The sequence below is a fragment of the Anser brachyrhynchus genome (genome assembly GCF_964034855.1).
Source record: "Anser brachyrhynchus genome assembly, chromosome: 14".
NCBI lineage: Eukaryota > Metazoa > Chordata > Aves > Anseriformes > Anatidae > Anser > Anser brachyrhynchus.
Window position 1 is genome coordinate 14,476,858 of NC_137709.1, and position 24,540 is coordinate 14,501,397.

The 24,540-nt window shown below is 42.7% G+C and overlaps 1 protein-coding gene across 10 annotated transcripts in view; it reads right to left on the reverse strand.

Moving 5' to 3' along the window:
• Positions 1-997: 997 nt before the first annotated feature.
• KCNIP1 (potassium voltage-gated channel interacting protein 1) overlaps positions 998-24,540 on the reverse strand; it is a 241,922-nt gene continuing 218,379 nt past the window's right edge. For all 10 annotated transcript variants that reach the window (XM_080554789.1, XM_080554788.1, XM_080554793.1 and 7 more), the window contains 7 exons: positions 19,774-19,898; positions 12,526-12,595; positions 10,273-10,343; positions 8,005-8,112; positions 6,925-7,029; positions 6,320-6,382; positions 998-4,448 (listed from right to left, as the gene is read on the reverse strand). In XM_080554789.1, coding sequence (XP_080410915.1) covers positions 4,401-4,448; positions 6,320-6,382; positions 6,925-7,029; positions 8,005-8,112; positions 10,273-10,343; positions 12,526-12,595; positions 19,774-19,898 — 590 coding nt within the window. In that variant the 3' untranslated portion in view covers positions 998-4,400. The remainder of the gene's footprint in view (positions 4,449-6,319; positions 6,383-6,924; positions 7,030-8,004; positions 8,113-10,272; positions 10,344-12,525; positions 12,596-19,773; positions 19,899-24,540) is intronic.

Sequence of the window (24,540 nt, forward strand, 5' to 3'; positions counted from 1 at the left end):
ACTGTACCCTATATAATGGAGTGTTGCAAGTTTTTATATATGTATATATATACACATATATATAGTCTAGCAAAATTTCTTCTGCATTTCTCCGTGTGCCAGAATGGATGTTTTCAACAAACCAGAGATAAAGGGACACTGACAGGTTTTATCTTTTCTCATCTCTAAAACAGTGCTTGTGTTTTCTTCAGCTTAATTACCTGTCATCTGTATGTACTTAAGAAAAAATGCTGAAGAGAAAAGAGATGTCTATAAGATTTCAATTTTTACTACTCCAAAATATTATCAGTGATGCAGGTAGAACATTTTTGAACTCTTATTTACAAGGGCCAGACGATCAGATAGGTGTATGCCACTGCACCAAATATAAGTGTGTCCCCGAACGCGTAATGGAAATAAATCAGTAGCATGTAAATGTCACAGCAGAGTTCAGCAGTTTAACAGCCTCTGTGCAGCTAGATATGTTTACAACAGAGTCTTGCTTTTAAAGATTTGGCTGTACATTTTTAACCTGACAGTGTCCCTTAAGAGAAAAATACATACTGGGCTTACAAAAGGACACCCTCCTACAGATATTTTCTTTTTATTATTAAAAGCAACATTTTTAAAACCATTCAACAAAATTTAATACAAACTGCCATCAGATAACAGCATTTGTAAGAGTGAAGCTATGCGCTGCTGCTCCATTAACATGGCTTTAGTTAGCACAAATTGTATTATCTGCACTTTTCCTTAAGTCTTTCACGGCACTTCCATGAAAAAGAAAAAAGGTCATGAGGCTGCTGCTACCGTCTTACCAGAGACCACACGTGGACACGAAGATGTTTGTTCTCGGTGTGTCGCAGCCAGGCTATGCCAAAGTTCTGCCCACACTGCCTGAACCTTGGGATATCCGCACCCGCAGGTCTATAGCTCGACTCACAGTTGTGCACAACATTGCAATGCATTCAAAGTAACAAGAAAACGAACACTGACAATAACAGACATGTTACATTGGTTTGGTTTTTTTTGCATCATCATTAATCACATTCCTATTTTCAACAGATTGTTGCCAAAAATGCATGTGAGAAAGGCTTTTCTAGAAAACGCTGGCATGAAAATGTGGATTAATGCTTATAACTAGTGAAACAGTCAGACTTAAAATTCAGACATTATTTAAACATTCACAATTTTGAGAAAATTTGCACAGCTGATAGCACTGACAGATAGTCTAACTGTAACTTAGAAGCCAGCATAGCAACTACCTTCCACGTGCTGGCAGTAGGATTTATGATGGCATGAGATTAGAATAGCGTACTATGTTTTATTTAGAAAGCTGTAGTACTAAGTATTTGCCATAAATATTGCAAGCCCCATTTATGAGTGACAGGAGGCTTTGCAAGTTTACAAACTAACGTTCACCGAGAACATAAAAAGCAAACCCAAAGACATTTCCATGCAGAGTACGACTCTCTCACAGTCACTGGATCTCTGTCATCTGCTGGCTGGAGCACACGTGCCATGTACATAGATGCTGCTCACGGAAAACCCAGAGGCTTTCTGGGCACTGATGCACACAAGTCTCTGGCTGGAATGAGTGGGATCATAGACAAACACAGGATAATAACTGGTTTCACAAAGGCAATGACTGTCACGGCCAGAATTTACAATTAGAGCTATGCGAAATACTGCTACTGTGTGGTACTTGGCAAATCCTTCCATCTCAGCTACAGCAGACTCCAAGGGGAGCAGAGAGGTAGCAATCTAGGCCCCAACACCAGGTATGTGCAGGCAGGCCCTGGGCTCCTGCAGGACCACAACTGAAGCTGGTTATGCCCCGGGGGCACAATCAGGGCCAGCATGGCTTTTAGCATCTCCCTCTGCCTAGCACAGCCCCATCATTACTGGGAACTGCAGACAGCCACAGCTGAGCAGAAGAGGAGATACCATGACCAATGGTCACTACCAGTAGCCTGGATTCAGCAAACTCAGAGTGACTCCAGAAATCAGTTTAACCCCAAGGGACCACAGTATCACACCACTAACCATGTTTTTGTTCTTTTGAAAAGGGCATGGTCAAATTCTGAAAATGTTTCAGGCTACACATGCCATCTCATGAGCACATCTAGAGCATCACTGTGAGAGGAGAAAGGCACTGTACTAGCTCAATACAAATGTTTTGTCTTTTTTTTTTAACCAATGAAGTTACCTGCTTAGACTGACAACAGACAGATGGTCTTTAGGGATGGAGGAAAAAAGCAGGTTACTTATTAGATCAAATCGTGTCACTTGCTAAAGTGATTGCAAGAAGAATCGTGAAGAAACAGTGTAAGCGTTGTGCATTACTTCAGCTATAACCGATGTCTTTATCAAGTGCCTATTAAATAAAAACCAAATGGAAAACACTGGACAACCAGAGGACAAGGCTACTCTCACAGCACTGCATCACTTATGTGAATCCCAGCACACTACTGGAGCTGCTATGCTCCATACCCTTGCTAGAAGGAATGGATGGTATTTGCGTGAAGGCAATAAACACGACAGACGGAGGTGCCATATTCCTGTGTGCACGTAGCTTCTCCCAGTTGAACAGCACTTTTGATGACCACTGGTCAACTCAACGGAATATAGCGAAGGACCACATAGAAGCATATGCAGAAGCACAGTAAAAGGGGAAAATGTCCCATCTTGAAGAATAAGCATAGTATTACACTAGTACTTATCAGGCCCTACTTCTATAATCAGGAATATTTCAATAGATTAAATTTTTATAAAACATAGGGCTACAGAAATTAGGCATTCTATATATTGTGTTATAAAAAGCTTCCACTTACATAATATTTAAAATATATCTTCAGTGCCAACAGCATAATTGTAATATAGTATCTGATATAATAAAAATATATGCTTACTGGACAGGAGCGATGTTGGACTATGGCAGGGGATTCTCTTTTGTGTGTGGTTCGAGCAGCTGGCAAAGATGTTCGCTCCTTCCCTTCATTTCTCAACCATCAGCCGCCTGGAAACTGTGACAGCACTGTGGTGTGTTACCTTTCTTAGAGTCCTTTGCAAATCAGGCTCTGACATGTTCCTCAGCTGAGGATCTACCGGGCACAATCCAACCTTGGTATATATCCATTACTTGATCTTTTCCGTTTTACTATTGGAAAAACAAACAAACCAACAACCCCGCAACACAATGCTCTACATGGCATTAGTACAAGTCCTATTTCCTTACGAGTCATGCAATTGCCTTGTAAGATAAAAAAGATTCTGATAAAGAAGGTATTAAATTACCCACAGGGACACGTGGGCCAGGCAGATGATTCTGACACTAATGTCAACCAAGTAACCCCAATTAATCTTACAGGGCACTTTGTGGATGCCAAGGTCCTTAAGTGAAAACACAGCTGCCTCACCTAGGCTTTCTTCTACCCTAAGTAAAACTGGAAAGCTTAAATAAATCCATAGAGTGAAGAACACTTTTCTTTAACATCCAATGTAAAAATACAAGCATTCAAATGAGGCATCTAGGAAGCATGCGCCTAAGTACAGCCAAAGGACCATCGCACGGTGCTGCTGAGACGCACACTGAAGAATCACTTGGTGTCCGACTATGTGCTGGGACTGCAGAGGGTGGCTGGGACCAGAGCAGGTATTTGTCTTCCTGTACCAGCCCTTTTAAACCTGCCTGATCTTGCAAGAACTTACCATCACTGAACAGGATTTGTTCTGTAGTTTGAAATTTACGTACAACACATTTTGCTCCTTTCTGGCTAACCCTGGCATGAAGTTCCTCTAGTTAAAGTGTTCAGGCATAACCACCAAACTCAGCATGGTGGCACCAGTGCATGTGAGAAGAGAAGCAGGATCTCTGCAGAAATGGGGATATTGGCTACATGGGCTGTCTGTTAACGTCCTATGTACATTTACTGTTCATTTCTACAGATTGCCCTGGTAGATTTGATTTTTTTTTTTTGTCAAAGCAGATTAACGGCAAGGCATTCATACAACATTTTGCCGTGTGGTAGTATGGACTGAGCTTTTCACTTGTAATAGATGACTGAGTAAGCTATCAACATGTGCTATCATATGTAATCAAGCTTGCTAGATTAAAGCAGGACTTGTGGCTAGCAAACAGAAGGGTGTATATTACTCATAGAACTTCGAGCAGCAGCTCTCTCTTGTCAGGTTTTATTACAGTATTTGCATGCTTCCAAAATGAAATAAAGGTCCACCAACGTCTCTTGGGGAGGAGAGATGGGATCAGTTGCAATTGGTTGCCATTTGGTTGGAGTTGTCATACAAAATCCTCACACACTGGCTGAATCGACTATGGCTGAACTGTAAAAAGCTTTCACTCAGAAAGGAGGTCTTTGTTACACACAGTCTCTGACTCCTCCAGCGCTCTCCAGACATGGCTACATCACGTTCTCAAAGAGCTGTAAGGATCGCATGATATTGTCATCCTGAAAGCAATGAGAAGACATTTTCAGCACTGATGAGCACAACTCCTACCTGGGCATGGCACAGGAGGGGCTCTGCGGGTGCTACTGCAGCAAGGCTTGCTTCTGCAGCACTTTGCATCCTCGATGAGCTTAAATTGAGTCAGTAGTTGGGTCCTCATTCAGCAGAACAGTCCTCTCTTATTTTGGCACCTTAGCTGGTTTGAGGCATGCAGGCACAGACTTTTCTCACAAGCCTGGCTTTCAGCATGGGCTGTGCTTTACTGAAGAGAGCCAGACACCAGCATCAAAGCTGGTGACTGTACAGAGCCCTCAGACATTGGTGCCCACTGCACTGCACCAATCCCGAATATGAAGATGTGTACTTAGCTTAATATGCTTTGAAAGCCCAAGTGAAATTGCAGTTTTTGAACTGCTAAGTAAGCTGCCCTGAAGGACCGCTTCCTCCCAGAAATGCCACCAGCTCAAAATCAGAGCACGGGAAATCCCAGCCTCTCTGAGGTTTGTAGATCCAAATGAGAGAGCTGGAGACACACTAGGGAAATACCAGATTGCTTTTCATGGAGCCCTGAAATTCTACTTTGAGGTAACAACCAGAGTAATATTCAAAAACAATGACGACTTTTTTTTCCCCGGGAACTGTTATTCCAAAAGTTAGAATAACTGTTTGCCTGTACCACAAAAATAATTTCCCAAACTCTAACTGCTCCAGGCAAAGTGAAGGTGCTTCGACACTAAGACCACTAATCACACAGTGAAGACAAATAATGAATATGAAGAACAAACTACAACACAAATGCTCAAATTAAAGATGAGGTCAAAAATAAACTAAACAACCCCCCCCAAAATTAGACTTGCATTATGCATCTGCTACCAAGGATCTGACCCCTGAAATCCCTTCCTGAGAGAGCCCTGCATGTTGCCAGAGCCAGACCTAATGCAGGACGGGTGGGAAGCCAGTCTAGCAACCTGGGGTGAGCATTCACATTGCTCAGGTACAGAGCTCACGTCTGACTGCAGAACAAGAAAAATTCTGTGAAAGTAAAATGCACAGGAGGGCTGGTATGCAATTACTTGCACCAATGTAAACTTTCTAAAATGCAGAGACCATTATTGTACTCATTAAATAGAAGATATATCTCTGATCAAACTTTCACGCAGTTAATTACAGTCTAAAACAACAGACACTTGGGCAATTGCATGTTAATGCAGATGCTTGTCTTTGTGCCAGTGCTAAAAATACCAGCCAATATTTATCATAGCCAGCTTAATGTATGGAATTTGCAAGAGGAATTTTGCAAGAGAAAGCTCATTCCCAAAACAGAAAAAAAAAAACCCTACTGCTGTGATGATAGCATTTGCTTTTAATGTTTGACCTCAAAAATATCAACTAGTTTCGTAAGTCAGTGCTATAATTACAAGGTTTTTGTAACCTTGGGCTCTCTACAGTTCCAGCAACAGAGTACCTGGTAACAACGTCCAGGGGCAGCATGCTGAGACTATGCCAGACTCTTATAAATAAATAAATAAATAAAAAAATACTGAGGAAGGTTAAGGGCACCATGAGCTTTCTCAAGAGTTATGTACTTGTCACAGAATCAGGTACTGCTTTTATTTCCCCGAGTGAATTGCACTGGCTACCAATACTGGAAACGAAGGGGACCTCTCTTGCGATCAGTCCAACCCTACTTCCCTGATCGATTGCTTGCTTCACAAGGCACCACCAATCTTAAAGCTGTTTTTTATTTTTCCCAGAGAGCAAAGGAAACCTGAGATCTTGAGCAGCATCTCCTTCAAATGGAGTTTGTCCAAAGTGAAAACAAATACTCTGGCATGAGCTAGACCTTTCATTGCAGTTAGAATTTTGTCCTTACCTCCTGACACGATTCAATAAACTCATCTAAAGTTACAACACCATCTTTGTTTTTATCCATCTTCTGCAAAATAAGAACAAACATTTTTTGTTTCCACAGATAACACTGCAGTTATAATACAATAACATTTGATGCAACTGGAATAAATCTAGGGCCCTTGACAAGCCTAGATTACAGACTCAGTGTCACTGGTTAAATTTGCTGACAGCTAAGGGCTTGTTTACTCTGGTATTTGGAGAACTTTTGAGGTCATCTCCACCTATTCCCTCCTTAACATATACAGCAACCTCTGCCCATATTACATCATTTATTTCTTCACAGCCTTGCTAACCAGCACCCGTATTCCTGTCTCTCTTTATGTGCAGTTGAGATAAGAATCACAAAAGGACTATGACATGTCCAGAGGCTCCAGACTTGCTGCATTCATTATATCCCATTGCAAAGGGCTGAGTTAAGACAACTGGAGCACCTTGGACTCAGGAATTCAGCAGACACTGAATTAGGCTGGACAGCTGCTAGGGTTTGTTTTGGGATGCATAGCAGGGAACAAATATCAATGAATAGCTCAAGAGTTAACAAATCATCATCAGAAATCAAGTAAGTACCTGGAAGAACATTTCCACATGCTGCCTCGGAGCATCTTCCTTGAGCACTGGATACGTGTACTTTCCCATCATATCATAAATTGCCTTTACTATATCCATCATTTCCTGTAGCAGTGACATGACAGCAAAAGCACAACAGGGAAATTAGTTGAAATGATAGCACATTTATTTATTTTACTGCCCTTTTCTTCAACCTCTCCTATTATGGAACAGCACAGACGTCAAGCTCATACCTGCTGTCACTCCCAAGGCCCATACATGTGCATGCAGACACATGCATCATCAGTTATGAGTTAATCCCAAAACCAAGCGCTGCAGCTTTGCCACAGCTGTGGCGGAGGCTCCTACAGTGCCCAGTTTCCTCCTCTGGTTGGGCAGCACCGCAAGATGTGTGCTGTGACATAGGAGCTCCTGGGGATGGTCCTCAGCTGCGAGCTGCATGCTTGGTCCTAAGCACTGCAGCACCAACCCTGTCCCAAAGCCTCACAGAAGGCCAGGGACCTTCGTGGCAGTCACTGGGACACTGGCCCTTCTCCACACTTTACCCCAACTGTGGCATGACTCAGTGACCAGCAGCAGGAACTGCAAACGCTCCAGGCACACAAAATAGTTTTGAGGAAATAGACCAAGATGTATTTGCAAAACATTCAGGTTTCCATGCTCAAAAACAAGGCTTCCCACAGTGGGAACAAGCAATACAAGACAAGAAGATAAGACCAGATAACACAGGATTTTGAAGCAGTACTGGGGAGTTGTAGTGCTTTGGGAGAGCCCACACCATCCTCCCAGCACAGCCAGAAGCTCCTCATGCCTCAGGTACCTGCTGTCACCATCACCCTCCCCCCTTCAGAAAGGTTGCATTGCTCATAGATGTAAGCAAGATTTCGCCTTAATTAAGGCAGTATAATACAGAAAAAAACATCTAAAAATCATGCAAAGCAAGATCACTGCTTTTACTTAGGCACAGATACTCAAGTCCAGTCTCGTATGCATTTAATTAACTGCATGTAAAATTAAATGTGCTATGCAACAGAAATCAGCTCTTCAGAAATCAACCGCACGTGTCAGAAGCAGCCTTACCTCCTTGTTTATATAGCCATCCTTATTTATGTCATACAGATTAAACGTCCACCTTAGCTTTTCATGAACTGTTCCCCTCAACAGAATGGACAGTGCCATCACAAAATCCTGGTTCGAGGCAGAAGAGAGAAATTAGAAATTTTCTTAACATCCTTTTCTAACTCACCTTCTTCATAATGACAGTCAAAAGATGGATCTTTTTAGGATAGATGTATTCTCTGACTGAACTCAATGGACATAGCACCACCCATAAGATGACTAGAGCAGTGTTAATAAACGTGTCTGAGGGGTCTAGGAAAACCCCAAGAGTCCTCAGTTATTCAACCGCAGCCACTGTAAAGGCTGAGTTTATAAAATGGATCAGGCAGCTGAGCAAGGCTCAGAGGGCAGGAAGACCTAAGAGGCGCTGCAGCCTTAAATCCCCCAAACGTTGGGGTGAGGGGTCTGAAAACAGCACAGGCTTAACAGAAGACCCAGTCCCAGTCAGGCTTAGATTCCAAGGTCGATTACAGCAGTGGCTGCTCAGACTTGCCAGGAGCAGCACGAGGTGCATGAGGCCAGGAGCTGGGACCACTTCCTTGCTACCCATCCACATTTATCATGCTTCAAACTCTAATTTCTGCACAGATGTAAGCATGGCAAAGAACATGTATGATTTTTAAGAGCATCATTAGATGCTCCAGTGCAATGCCCCTCCTAGCAATGGGCTGCTGCAGGAAGCAGCCGTGCAGACTGCTGCCTCCTGGTTAAACACAGCTGGATTTCAACTGCAGCAACAGGAGCTGATGCTTTCTACCCCCCAGCCCAAGCATGCTAGCAGTGCGGGTGGGACAAAGGAGGAGGAAGATCAAGCAGCTTCTCTGTGCCCACCTTGAGAAGGATGGAAAGGTTCCAGGCTCCTCTGTAAGGCAGGAAGCCTCAGGTTTTGTCCTCTGGCAAAATACAACAGATTTGACCAGATGCGATTCCCACCACTAATTACTCAGTCTGGGACACAGCATTTTAATTGTATTTTTCGTTTACAGTGAAGTTATTGCTTCCAATAACTTTGATTTATTGTTTCTACTGCACAATGGCTCAGGCACCATAAGCAGCATCGCTATAGGGATTTATTAGTCCAGGAGGCAGTTTTCAAACTAAAACGACTGTACCACTCCTGGTACCTCATTTAACATACCTAGTCCTCCCTATGTTACCTCTGTTGGCTCTGCATGGGGCAGTGCACCACTTTGTTCCTTTTTACCAAGGCTCAGAGGAATTAAGATTTGCTTAACAATACAAAAAAGGGGACAAAATGCTTGTATTTGACAATCACTAAAGAGACAGGTTTGCCAGGAAGGAAAGCTCAGCACTTTTTTTTTTTTAATACCTGCCTAAGAATTCTGCTGTGTCTTAGTCTATTTAGGTTTCTGGAAGTCTCTTACTGTTCTCCTGAGCAGCTGCCATATGCAAAACTCCCACCGCAGCCATCACTACAGAGATGCACATATGCATGTGGCAACATTCCCGCTTTACATTTGGTAAATGAAATAATTTCCTCAGTTGCACCTGGAAACTAATGGAGATCTTGGCTGTTTGGTGGCAAAAGCAGGACTGCCGATGATTTCCAGTTTTATCACCTCAGTAAACTGCCTTCAAAACCATGAAGCTCATTCTTCACCAGTCGATGACTTAGCATCTTCCTCTGTTGCCACCTGCACCCCTACCACTAGGTGTGTGAGCTCTAAGGACAGCTATTTGTAGCCACAGGCCTTTTAGTTACGGGGTGGATTAGGCTTTCCTTAGGAACCAGCTAGCTGAAAGCCTTGTTCAACATCTCAAATAAGCTTAAAAAAATATGTAGTATATTCCAGGAACATACCAATGTAACCCTGCAATGTATGGTAGCTGCAGAAAGCACAAGACTTACCGGCTTTTCTTTGACATCCACATTATCTGTGCCACTCACTGGTCTCTCTCCATACAGGACCATTCCTGACCTTTGTTTTCTCCCACATAAATCTCTGCATTTTCTCCCTACAGGATTAACATTTCCTGTGGCACTAACTAACATGACCTGAATGTTTCTTCAGTAAATGGAAGCATGTAACACCCTCTGCATTAAAAGCCTTTACTGAACTGAGTGAGATTTTAAAACATCAGCTGGTTTTAGCCAGACCTCTGGCGCATAACCCAGGAAATCCTACCAGTCTACAATGAAAAATGGATGGAGAAGCTAAAACACAAGACGGAGAGAAGAGGCATCAAAACAACATGCAAAACAATCACCTCAAACTTCACTGAGCCGTTTTGTGCAGTGTCAAATGCATTGAAGAGATAATGGGCATACATGCTAGCATCTGAAAAACACAAAGGGCATTGATCAGTACAACAGTTCATTCGTTATACTCTAATACTCTAAGCAATCTTCATGACCTCATTTTCTTTCAGGATAAAAACAAACTGTATAGCATCACCAGATATTCTATGAGCTGGTAAGTATTAATACGGACTAGCGTACACCCTGCACCACCCCACTTAAAAAACAGCCTTGGATGCAAAATCTTATATTATGGTAGACATGATCTGGGTTATGAAGCTGTGCTTGAAAGGATCAGCAAAACCAGCATGTAAGTGCATCTTGAGGCAAATGTAGTACAAGCTTCAGCAGGAAAAGCAGGAGCAGCACCAGAAGAGGGACTGAATCGTGTGTGCTTCCTTCCTCTGCCTTCTGCTTTGTGTAAAATACAGCAGAGGTCCCCAGGGACTGTCCAGCCCCAGTGGGATCTAGTTCCGGTAACACGAGTTTGGCCCACGGCTGTTAGAGAACAATCTCATCTGAGACTTCTTCATCCTTTCCATTCTTAAGGTGGTGGTTTCAAAAAATCTTTCCTATTGAGCAGAACAGCTCCTATGGCCACATGAAGGCCAGCTGCTACCCAGGGAAAGCACTGATGGTATGCAGAAAAATAAAACCATTGTGTGACCTGAAGACCTTTACTGGCCTGTTCTCTGCAACTCACAGCACTCTCTGGGTTACTATAGACCACCTTTTGAAGAGGGAAGTAGCTGACATTAAATCCACATAATTATTTCATTGCTATTTGAACAGCCATGCTCTCGTCTCCCCTATTCTTTGCCTCTAGAGCACAGCATTAGTCAAGCCTGAGTCTTCACAGGCTGTGTATGGGTGCTTGGGGGAAGCCTGGTGCCTTGTGCTATGCCCGCAGACAGGTGGAATGATCCAGCACCTCCTTGCTCCGATCTCTATGAAATCATTAAATAGTTCCACATTATTCAAATCTGGGGAACTGTAAAGTGTGCAGAAAACTTAAATACTTAAGCTACTGCCATCCATAAAGATAGAATACCTTGGACATGAGGAAAAAAACAACTAGCTACTTCATTTTTAAGAGAAGGGTTCAGAAATAAAATAGCTCTACAAGAAAAAAACACAGAATTATTAGTGGGACACTCCTACAAAATAAGTTTTATTAAGATAAATTGATTATCTAAAATGCTAAACAAGAAGGTTTTTGTTTTGTGCTTTTCAATAGCATATAACACACAAAGAAATACCAGACCACTGGTAACATCTGGTGACAGATTTGCAAAACCAAAAACCTGTCAAGGAGAGGAGCAGAGTGTAACAGAAACATCACAGCCAGGATGACACTTTCTGGTAAGTCAGAGGTACTTCACTATCTCTGGGATGCACAAGTTAATCCATGCAAGCCATAAAAGTGAAAGATAGTCTTTGAGAAATCTGATACCTCTGAATTTATAACACTAAGGTTACACAAACCATAAGGGAGGAGTGGGGGGGCTGCACACCCATCACTTATTTCATTCAATTGGAGAACAATATCCCCACAGGACGTAACCAGTTAGAAGAACATACAGATTCTTGACAGTTTTAAAAGGCAAGAACATACATTATCTGTGAGTTTTAACGCGATACTTCAATATTCCAAGTGTATCAAGTGACCTTACTTTAGTCACACTAACACCAGAAATAATCATTTCAAGTAGTTAGGTGTTCACACATCAACTAAGAACTGCACCAAAAATTTCAGGGAAGTTTTTATTAATTTGCAAGCCAAAATGAGGTCTGAAATCCTTCTGTGCTACCTAGTACACGCACAGCAGTCCAACAGCAGGGAAGCACAAGCACACTGAGGGGAAGTCATTTACCTTTCTGCTGCCCAGAAAGTCAGTACAGAAAACAGACTCAATCCCCAGTTTGTATCTCAGAGTAGAGCAGTTTAGTGGAGAATAAAGAGCTGACAACAACTAGCAATCTCTAAAGTAGGTTTGTCTATACTCTTGTGAAATAACTGTTTAAAGGGCCTAAAATAATTTTCTTCCACTGCTGTTTGTGGTTTTGTTTAAGATCCTGCAGACCTTAAGCTCAATTAACTTTTCTAGTACAGATTATCTGAAGTAGTTTTATTTCTAGCACAAAATAGTAGTTTTGCAGCCAGTTGGCCATAATGAATGTTAAGGCATGCTTCAATAAACCTCACAAAGTATTCTGCTTACCTCCATGAGGAAAAAACTGTGCATAGATCTGTTTGAATGTCTCTTCATTAACAACCCCACTAGGACATTCCTGTTGAAAAACCAAAACAAGAAAAAATAATCAAAAAACCACCCCAGCTCTGTAAAGGTTCATTTGCAAAACTCTACAAGCCCAAAGAGAGCAATTACACAAATCGCATCCCCGTTCCCACAGTGTTCTGGATGCACAAGCTGTGCAGCTGAAGAAATTAAAATAATTCAGACTGCCATTTCATCTTAAGCATCTCATAGACTTGGTTCACCATTACCAACATTTTTAACAGTGTTTTCAGCAGCGTTTAATTCCTGTTTTACAAGGCAACCTGGAAAGGTAGCTCACGCCTTCTGTCACACGAAGCCCTCATCTAATAATTCTAAGTGATGCTACTGCCAGCTAACACTTCCCCATCCCCATCCTATGCCTCCACATATATTAATTCATTAATCTTCAGCATAAGACTGTAGCCAGATACCCTGACACCAGCTCCATGGAAGCTAACAGCACATACCAGCAAGTTCTTGCAAAAAAGCTTACAAGTATAAGGCTTCAGAACATGACATTTTAACCTGTTTATCTGGGCAACTCAAGTAAATTCAGGAACAAGTTTACCTTAGTTACATGCAAGTGAAGAAGACAACTGCAGCTTGGGAACCCAGCTCAATTCCTGACCCCCCTGCTGCGCTGGTGCCAGCTCCACGTCTCACCCGGGGCAAGGGACTCCACTCCTCCAAAATGCAGCTCTGAGCCTGCCCCGGCTAAACCCAGAGGAAGGTCTGGAACCTCAGCTGACCTTTGGGAGCTGGCCTGATCAACCCCGCCTTTTTTTTTTTTTTTTTTTTTTTTTTCCAGCAGTCAAAGAAAACCGTGCCAAAACAGAGAGGGAAGTTTCCAGCTCTGTGGTTACGAACACAGCTGCTTCCTCCATTGTTCGGCCACCTTGAGCCATTCCTCAAACTTTTACCCATCAACCAGTTTTGAAAACTGAACCAGAGCAGAACACCACTTAACTATAGCACCGATCCTTTGCAGAGCACAGACTGATGGGCACAAAAAAAGACAGCTTTCTCCCACATTCAGAAATACCGCTTGGCACAGACACCCAGGCTCTGTCCCCATCTGCAGGTGTCCGATCCCATTCACAGCAAGTGCCGCTGCTCAGCCATAGCCAACACGTGCCCCAAAGAGCACGGACACACGGCATCCTGCACTGCAGACCAGAGGCAGATAAGTGCTTACTCTGGTAGCCTTACAAGTGATTCTACACAGGATGAGCAAACTTAGGGAGTTTAAGAAAATCCCTTTGAATCGGTGGCACAGAAAGCTGGAAGAAGATTCAAGCCTCTGACTACTTATTCATGAGTTCTTTTGATTATCTTTTAAGAACAAAAAGAACTTTGACAAGAAATTCTTCCGCCACAAAAAGCCTATAAAGGGAAAATAAAGGGAAAAATGCTTTTTTTTCAAGCCTCTGATCTGCCAGCATCACCTGCTGCTGATGTGCATTCACTAACCAAGGAAAAGGACAGAATGAAGGAGAGAAATGGCTTTATCCTGCACAGTCCCAGAAGAGGAGCAAGGAGGGGTACCTTAGGCAACACCAGAGGCAACTCCTTAACCACACACAATCAATGCCTGTTTGAATTAGGGCAATTAGATCGGGTTCCTTCCCCCAATTCAGAAGAGATCCTGATGTCTTTGACCTGCCATTTTGGTAGAAAGCCATTACTGATTTGGGATTGATTTTAGCTAAATAAAGCTGAATTTGTTGCTTGAAAAGCCCTGAAGTTATCCTTCACTCACTGCCCTTCCATCAGCTTGGTTTAACCATGCAATGAACACCCAGACACTGAGATCTTGCCCTCCCTCGGCAAGACCCCACCCTCCTCCAGCACCAGCATTCAGGGCTTGCTCCAGAGCAAGGGGCTGAAAAGATCGACTGGGGCATCCCACCACCAGGGGTTGCAGGACCAGACCTCAGCTTGTCTTTTGCACAGAAAACTAACAAAACTTTCTAGTTTTGTTGTCATGAGACAGCATCCAGTCACGGGTAGAAGTTTTCTTTCTGACCACAGCAACGCTGAACCACCCACGGCCCATTCTGGGCCTCTGCCAAACTTCAGAGGCCTGCACACGACACAAAGAGGCATTCCTTCCTTTCGTCTGGGTAATACGAATATAGAAATCGCCAAGAAATCGCCAAGAACCGCAGCCAACCACCAGTGACCCGTAAGCCCAAGCCTGAGGATTGCCGGCAGGCTGCTGCGGGCCTTCTCCTCACAGCGGCGAGGCCTCTTGTAGCAGTTGTCATTGGGCCCGATTACCATTTCTGGATTTCCACCTGATCCTTATTGCTCCTGATGCTCCATCTGGAAGCCAAACAAACGCTTGCATCAAGCCTCCAGGAGTGCTGGGGAGAGGCAGCGCTGGCATTGATCACCCTGCTTAGCTCTGTGTAACTGGATTGCTTTCAGACACATATGCTAGTACCAATTCATTTGCACTTAACTGATCACAATTTTGTTTTGTAAGAGTCAAATAATGCTCAAGAGGCCTCATTAGTGCTACAGCACAACTTAATACAGCTGACTCAAAGGAAATCTCTCTTGTGAGAAGGAGCAGGTAAGCTCCGTGCCAGTCTAAATTCCACTGCAGACAGCAGAGGTTTACTCATTCAAGAAAAATTTCTTGGCAGTACGAAAAAGCACAATCCTTCACTCTAGCATACAGCAAAAGCCTTCCTTCATCAGCAGTGGGTTAGATTTCAGATCTCTCTCATTTCTTTAACCTATGAATTCTATCAAAATGCCTAGCACAAGATGTGAATGCTTTTTTTTCTTATATCGTCAAGTGCAGAAAAACCCTGCATTTTCCAAAACCTAACTATCGAGCATTGGTACTGACAGCATGAGCCACATATATGAACCTACCTTCTTAGACTTCTTTTAAAACCACAAAGGAGCTGAAACCACATCATGAGGAAAAAAATCAAAGAAAAATGTACTTGCTGTACTTTCTTCTGTTGAAATCAGAAATTAACTTCATTGATTGTTTCCAAAGATGTGCAATGCAGACAAGCAGGGATTATCAGCAGAACTGAAAGGGGGCTATGCATAACATAACCAGCCCATCGGGACTGCTGCTGGCTAACTCAGCCAGCACAGGACAAGGAATGCTCAGAGGGACAGGTTTTACTGAACTCGAAGCACCAGTTACCTGCCCACAGACTTTGCTGTGTTCAGGCTTCAGAATCCAGATTTACATCTCTAAGCAAATAAACATCCCATATATTTATTCACCTTCCCATGTTCTCCCAGAGCCATGCGTATACTTGGGGAATTATGAAAATATCAGAACCCCTACCTTGCTCACACTGCTTGACCTCCGAAAACCTGATTTGTTCCGGATGATTACATCTCATCACACTATGCTCATTCACCCACTGCAGATTTGCTAAAATATTTGCACTGAAAGTCAGAACATCTCTAACAGTCCCTCAGTTGTTCTGGTTTGCTGTTTTCTGATTTAGTATTAGAAAAGTATCCCTGGCAGCCATTTCCTCTAACAGCACACACTCTCCTGAAACAAGCAGAAAACTCCAGAAAGATCCCAACCCTTTTACATTTATGCTTTGAATCCAAATAGCATATGTCATGAGAAACAGTCTAGAGAAGATGTATTGAATCACTGAATCCAAACCTCTGTTGTTGGTGGTCACTTGATTCATCGCCCATTTATCAATTTTAGTCTTAAAAATAGTTTCTCACTCTCCTCCCTCCTATTCCACAGCTGATGCCAAACTTCACTCCTCTGGGGAGCAGAAACTCTTCTAGTTCCAGCTCATGCCGATTTTGCTTTTTAGCTCAAACAATTCTCTCTTCTGATGGATTTACAGACAGAAACAATCGCATTTTATTTTGTTAAGCTAAACCAAGGCAGGATCCACCCAGGGCTCTGCTTTTTGCCGTTTCAGTTATCTTGCTCTTACAGACCGACAGCCAAAGCACTCAGCCCCAACGCCTCGTGTCAAGCTGGCTTCAGCCTGGCAGCAGCTAACTCTGAGGTGCAAAACACGCTGTTCTGTGTAACACACCTTGGGGAGGAGAGATCTGCCAAAATAAATGAATCCTTTTGGTTCCGGCATCAGGAGATACTGGAAGACAGCACCCTTACATAACTGGAAAAGAAAAGGGAAGGCACAGACAGAGGGGACATTTGGCCAGCCAGCCAGGTTAGCATGCTCTGCTTTGGAGGAGCGGCTATGAATCTGAATTTGGTGAAAGCCTCCATCAGCCCAGTGCAGAAACATCAGACCAACCAGTGACACACTGGGAAGAGACCGAGGCCACAGTTCATTCCAGCAGAAGCCCTGGCTGCCACCAAAGAAGACATTCTGCCCTCCTCTCCTTCCCACCGCCTTCCTGCAGCAGCTCTCACTCAGCCTGGAGACCCTGGGGGGTCAGCTCCCAGGGCATGCTGCACATCAGGATGTAAGGAGAGATTCATTTTGTCTCTCAGAGCAGTGTGAATGGCCAGCATTTATTTTTAATGACAGAGAAAGAACAGGTGAGAAAGAATAGGCTTAACGACATTTCAGTTCTTTGCTGAGCAGCTTTACTGGCTGCAGAAACCAACTGAATATAGAAAAGCCTATCAGCACTTCGAATGATTAGAATAATTTGACTCTTTCTAAAACTCTGAAGCATCTTTTCGACATCTTTTCTACCCTAGGAATCACGTATTTTTAGGACTTGCTTCTGCTCAAGCAACTGACAACTGCTGTAACCTGATCAGTTAGTGCTGCCAGCAATATTAGACCAGAACCTCCCTCAGGTGCTTTGCAGCACTCCAGGTGAAAAGGGATTTGCTTCCTGCATGGCGGCACCTCCCTGAGCCAACACACCTTGCGGCCACACTGCCTGGCATGGTCCCAGGCTTGTGGGGCACAAGGAAATTGATTTTGGAAACAAAAGAACGCTAGGAAGGAAAAGCATTGAGAATTAGGACCCTGGTCAGACCAGGCAGCAGTCTGGAGGCTACACCAGGCTCCGTAGCTCCAGACTGCAGCTGGGCTGAGAGGGACCTTGTTCTCCCCGTGTCCATTCCATGTGCCTGTAAAAGGCCCTATGGTAACCCAGGTGTTGCCTCGTGATTAAACAGGACCTGGGTGATCCCTGAGAGCAAGCAGAAAGTACAAGCTAGAGAGAAAAAAATGACTATATTCCCATAGGGATTCTGAATCTCCAGATGGCACTGTAACATCATCCCAAAAAGCAGATGGTTTGGTACAATAGGAAATATGGTAACAGCTGAGACAATTTGACTACTGTGCATAATTACTCATTCCATTGAAACCATGATTTATAGGCTACAAAAGCTAAAGCTGCCCTTTCAATTTAAATCTTAAATATTAAAGCTTCATGCATATTGTGTGCCTAGCAGCTGTAAGAAAACAAACTGCTTTTCCTAACAACTTGACATAAAACAGCACCTCACCATCACTCCCAATTAATATTAAGACCTTTGGTGAGGTCTTTCGAAAGAGTTTAGGTCACAAGTTAAACGCACTTGTTTATCGTCGTTCCTAACCGTGGGAGTTAATGCCTCTGGTACTGCAAAATGACAGCAAAATTAGGAGAGGCAAGGGATAAACATCAGACCTGCTGAGAGCTGCAAGGCTGAAGCTGTCTGTTTTGCATCCTGGCTGCTGGTACAGCCAGCTCCTCCTCTCAGCACAGAGCAGTGCTCTCCTGGGGAGGATTCCCAGCCAGCACAGCAAGGAAGGTATTTCAGAGATCCTAGCAAAACACTGGTTAAGAAAGCACTGAGTTCTGTCCCCACTGTAGGTGGTCATATCGCGTTACACCATCTATTAACCTTTTGAACTCTGTGTTAAAAGCCATGTGTTTTATTACTGACTGGTCAAAGCACGAAGAGGTTTCAGAATGGCAGTCTTCAGTAGTCAGACTGAACTTTGCACATGAAATGACAACTTCCTACATCCAGCCAAGGCTGCAGAAACACAACACACGAACCAAACAGAAAAACACAGAGAGCTGTGCTGTGCCTTGGCTGGAAAAGTCAAGTATGTATGGGAGATGGGTTTCAATCAATTCCAAGAATGTGTCAAAACAAACAAAAGGCTCCTCTCAGCGTCCGGCAGGTTTCCCTCTGGAGAAACCCATTTAACGTATCTCAGCTTTATTTTGGCAAGGTTCCAACCAATAAATTTGACTTTCCAAAAAAAAAAAAAAGCAGCATTTCAATATTTCAGCTACTGTCTTAGTGCAACTGTCCTAGAGGGCAACTTAAAAATGACATTGCATTTACTGGGCTAGCTCAATACTGATCTATTAATCATCATAAGTCATCACCTGGTACAAAACACCTGTGTGACTAAATCCAGACCCTCAGGCAATCATGTAACAAGCATTCAGTCTTCAAGGTCCACAAAACATCTGCTCCACATAGCCTCAAAATTCCTATTTCTATTTATGATGATTTGTCCCTAAGGGGCACCAGCAGGTGACCTAAAAGTTGAGGTTCACAGATCTGCAGAGACCCTGTCAGGGAGAATTTGGCTGCGGTTGAGGTTCACAAAGACCAGCACAGCGCTGTTCTATGCATGTAGTTGTTCCAGCTGGCACGCTCGCTGCTTTCACCTAAACCTGCTCTCTATCCCCTCGGTCTTGATATCCATTTACTTTTTGATGTCTGTTTGGCTCCTGCCACTCCAGCTTTGTTCACTACTTACACTGGACTTGGTAGTCCTCATATGCTCCGATAACATCCTACTAGAAGAGCAAGAACTCTACAAGCTAGGAAAAGGGGAGGAGGGGACAAAATCCTGAGCATCTAATCACAAGCGAACAGTGTAACTCATATTTGAGCATTGGGAACTGACAAGAATTAAATAAAAAAACATGAAAACATTTTCAGATTATCGTGAACTATGGACACAGTTGAGGAAACTGCAAGTGTGTTTACTGACAGGGAACAAACTTAATGAGTATCGTGTGCTGAATGTTCATCCAAAACCAGTTTTAGGCAGACTATGGTGACTTAATTACTAAATGATGAGGTAGATCATGAGCTCATTTTGCTGTGGCAGTGGAGATATAGTGCAAACCTCCTGATATTTAGTGGGAGAATGATACAATACGCAGCTGAGCAGTTCAGGCTGGTAGGGATACATACATATTAGACTTAGTTCACTGCAGTATTGTTCTTACATTTTTAAATCCTCTGTAAAGCACTTGAAGTTCTCTCTTAGTGAAATTGGTTTGTGCTTCAAGCTGTTCCAGTCCTTCGGGTCTATGGCACACTGTAGTCATTTCTAATTCATCTTCAATTTTATCTGAAAGAGAAGACAGGAAAATATTTATTTTGGTTGTTGCCTTTACTCTGTTATAATGATGGACAGGACAGATTGGATTTCAAGAGCAACAGAAAAAAAAAGAAACCATCAATGGAACTGATAACTGTATTCAACCTCTCGAAAGCAAAATAAAAGCCATATGAGTAAAGCAGTAGCTCATGTTTGTTATTGGGGCTGCCAATTGGCACCCCATTCACAGAGCCAAAACCGATGGTGAGAACAGAAGGGTAGGCAGCAGATACGTTGCTCCAAAAGGCAACACCAGATATCTCTTATCTAAATATTGAAACAACGCTGAGAAATAGGCCTTTCAAAGTACTTGCTTTAAAGAAAGCTGTACAAATATAAGAGAGCAGACATGCTTAAGCATATTAGACAATGACCTTACACTAAGGGAAACTCTTCTGTATACTAACCCAAATGCTTACTAGAGGAAACACTAAAGGTCACATTCATCCTAGGAGAAATTCAAATCACATCCACAGCTGCTGAATCTGGAATAACACCAGCCTGCATCTATATGGGCTTTTTAGGGAAACTGAGAAGCAGTGAAAAATACATATGTGTATTTTCTTCAAGAGATCACTCTCCCACAAGTAAGAAAAACTCTTGTGACATCACATCCTACGATATCTCAACCTCACCTCTTTTCTGAGTTGCCTTTTTACCTGTCAAGTCCCTTTCCCCAGCAGTACAGGTAATGCCCAAAAACATAGAGGTGCTTAGCATATGTCAATTTAAGATTACCTAAACTTCAAAAACCAGATGCAGTTTTCAACTGACATAAAAACCCCAACTATATCCACACATCATTTGGCATAAAAACTAGTACTTGCCTTCAAATTGTTTTCATTAAAGTGGTCATCGACTGCTTCACTATCATGGACCACACAACACACATTATCATCAAAACAACTCAATATCTGCCTTGTGAAAACATGTTAGGTTATTGGGTTCAAGTGTAATACAGTAGTTCTTGCTAAAAGACAAGGATTGCTCTAGGAACGTGCAAGAAAATGGAGTCGCTCTGAAAAAAGGCAAGGCATGAATTCTGAGCAGATTGGCTCAGGGAATCAACAGACCATAACAAACCTATTCTTTTGTAAATTAATAAATTCTGTACTTACAAGTGAACATTATTAAGGGAGGACACACACAAGTGAGTCATCGTGGTTAATTAATCTTGGTTCATTATTTCTGGATTAAGAAATCAAATCGAATATTGGTGAGATCAGGTTGGGTTATAATCGGTCCTCCTGTCCCCAGGGTCTGGGGTTTCAAAGTCAGCATGTGTGGGGCTCAAACAGCGAAGGCCCCTTGTACAGCACCAGGAAGTCTTTTGCCGTGCCCCTGCCTGCTCTTTCATGTCAGGTAAGGTAACGCCACTGCAGCTGGTTCTTCTAACCCGCAGTCCTGCTTGGAGTTATAGCTCACGTCTCACCACAGGGGTCAGAGCACACAGACAGAACAGCTTAATTATGCATGAAATATATAAAATCCAAATGGGCTTGGGATGAAATCTGGGGTTTGCAGCCATAGCTTATTTCAGCCCTTTCTGTAGTTAGAGGCTATCCCATCGATGAGAACAATGAAGTCAGCACCAAAGAGAAGCGATGGAGATGAGTAACTCTGCACAGCTCTCAAAAGGCAGAGCAGAAATCTGGTAACTGACATGAGATAAACCACAGCCTATTTGCTACATATAGTTAAGATACGCAATGGAACTTGCTCCCTTGTTGACTGGAAAAGGTGGGGAGGAAGAGAAATACTCCTTGTGCTTGTCCAGTTCACAACAAATGTCATAGTGTGTGTCAAACAGTGCACACTAATTTGAAGCCTTGTGGATTTTAAGCACACAATCCTATCGCAGTATTAAACATGCTGCAGTCATCGGCATGTTCAGCATGAGAAGCTTCAAGCTGTTCATTCTGGTTTCAAATTTTCCTGTGGAACTGTATAGGTTCAAGTCAGGAGAGTGCATACAGCTCCATGAGGTACCTCATGGAAACTTGTGGAGATTGACTTTCAATAATTCCTATGTACATGACAGAAGAGATTATTTTATTTATATATATATATATATATATATGCAGGAGATGTGTCTTGTTGGAGGTCTTAGGGAAAACTGGAGGAGAATAAAGGTAAGAGACTTTGTAATAGCATGGCATAGAACGAGAGTATCATGACCATTTATGATGCAGAAAAACTGACTGCAAAGCAGCAAGGGGCATGAAGAGACCTGAAGGAGGCACCTTCTCCTTGCAAATGGAACACAGAGTCTAGGAATTCTCACTGCTGTTAGAGAAAGGAGATGGAGAAGGATGTCTGACAGAGGAAGAACAGATAACGTGAAATAAGGCGAAAGGGCCATTTTCTTTGAACAAGAACAGATGTCACAAAATGAAAGAATGCGGAAAAAAAAGCTGTGGAGAAAAACACAGTGGAGAAGAAAATCCTTAGAATGAGGGAAGGGAAATGAGCAGTAGAAAAAGGAAGAGAACAAAACCATTTAGAAAGGAGCCAGGTTAGGGAGAGTCACCACTAATGCATACATTGCATGGCAAACACCTTTTTATTTAACTGTTGGTTCACTGTGAGCTACCCAAAGTCCTTCACAAGGTGCGCACAAGCCCAGACTCCTTCCCTGCGTTTCCCTACTGTCCCCCAATGCAATGCAATAAGCACTTTACACGGGCCCCTGACCCTTGTTTCTTTATTCTGTCGGAAGCCATGCTGGCAGTATATGTGCAGGCTGGGCTCTGAGCCTTCCTCTGCTCTGTAACCAGCTAAGGATGTCCAGCCTTCCACTGACATTTGCTATTGAGTTCCTCTGAAGTTCTTTACAATTTCAATGTAAAACGTAAGACTAAAATGCTGGCTATTTAGTTTTGATATCCTATAATATAATTCAAAGAGAAAAACCTAAGCATGCTCACATAAGCAGCAAGGCCAGTAAGGGGAGCTAGCCTGGGGGATTAATCTCATTTTATTTGCACCCCCCAAGATGTGGTCAGCCACATTGTTTCTATAGAGGCAGGAAAGGTCCATCTGGGAAAAGTCACACTCCTAACAAAAAGTATTTCAAGACAACTAATTTTTATGAGTATATTTGCCATTTATTTTCCACCACCTCCTTCTTAAGCAACCAGTTTTCCAAAGCACTTACTGGAATTTCTGTTTGTATTCTAAAGCCAAATAATTAAAGAAAGGTCTCACTCACAGAAAACTTGCTCAATAGCTCTATGTAGTTTAAAAAAAATAAAATCTATGGAACTACAGCTCAAAGCTCATTCTTTTGACTTACCCAGATGTCCTGTATATGAGTAGACTGAAAATTAGGAACTTGAATTTTTTTCCCCAAACATTAAAAAATATATATGTTATTTGATGAATATTTAATTTAATAAGGACATATTGTCTTTGATAATACTAGCCTCATCCAATGAATCATTATTCCAAAAGAGTGCAACTCATCTCCTTCAGCTTGCCCTGCAAGTCGTTCCTACAGTTGGTTCACGGGCTTTGGTCCCACAGAGCAGGTATTTCTAAGCCACATTACTGTTGCAGGTCCCTTCCTTTTTCCATACTGATAAATGCGTTGCTTTTCTTTGTAAGAGAACACAAAACAGAAGTTATGAAAAATTCATCCCTTTTAAAAGGATGCTCTATTTTTTCTGTGTTTTCTCTTCCAGAACCAGCATTAATCTCTGTCTCTGAAGAGTGTCTGATGGTTGCCTGCAGGTTAACCCTTGCATTCTGCTCCTTTCTCCTTTCCCCCAGGAAATATCATGCAGCTTACCTTAAAAATAAATAAATAAATAAATGAGAAGCTTTAGATCTGGCCAAGAGGGCACTCAATACCAGAACAGCAAATTTCCAGTATTTACACTTTGGAAACAGGGGAAATTGTTCCTACAGTGGAACATGCCCCGATGCAACAGAGCAGTCCTGGGCATTTCTCAGCACCTCAGTGGGGAAAATAAACACGACAGAATTTTTAGGTCCTTTTATCACTTCCTAACAAAAAGCCGTTTTCTGTGTTTTTTCATGATCATACTGATCTGTTTTAAAAGATAAAACTCTTCTTTTAGGATTAACTTCACATTAATAGGTCTCACAGATCAAACCTTCCCTCCCACGTGTCTGTCAGGTGCTTACATTTAAACTTTGCAGCTGCCACCCAATACTCACCACCTTCCCCAGCTCCATCTTCTTCCATCCCTGCTCCCTACCAGCGAACACGCCTGGCTCTGGCGCCAACCCACAGGCCAGGAAGACCTGCCTGCAAGAGCCCTAAGGGCAAATCCATCCCTTCCAACTCAGCTGTTCCCCCCCAAGCAGGTTTCTGTCATTATTTGCTTCTGTCTCATGTTTTAAGTCAGCTTTTATAAACCTTTATCTTCTGCTCTCTGACACCCACAGTAATCTCAATGGCAAAAAAGGAGACTGTCACTTCCCCATCTACCACTGCCTTTCATCATGCACATTGTATTACCCCTTATTTACATTTTCATTAGCACACTGGCTCAGGCCCTCCCAGCTCTCCAGGATGGCGCTGGATGAAATACAAGCCATCGCACTTAAAAACATTCCTCTTTTCTTCAGATGACACTCACTTTAT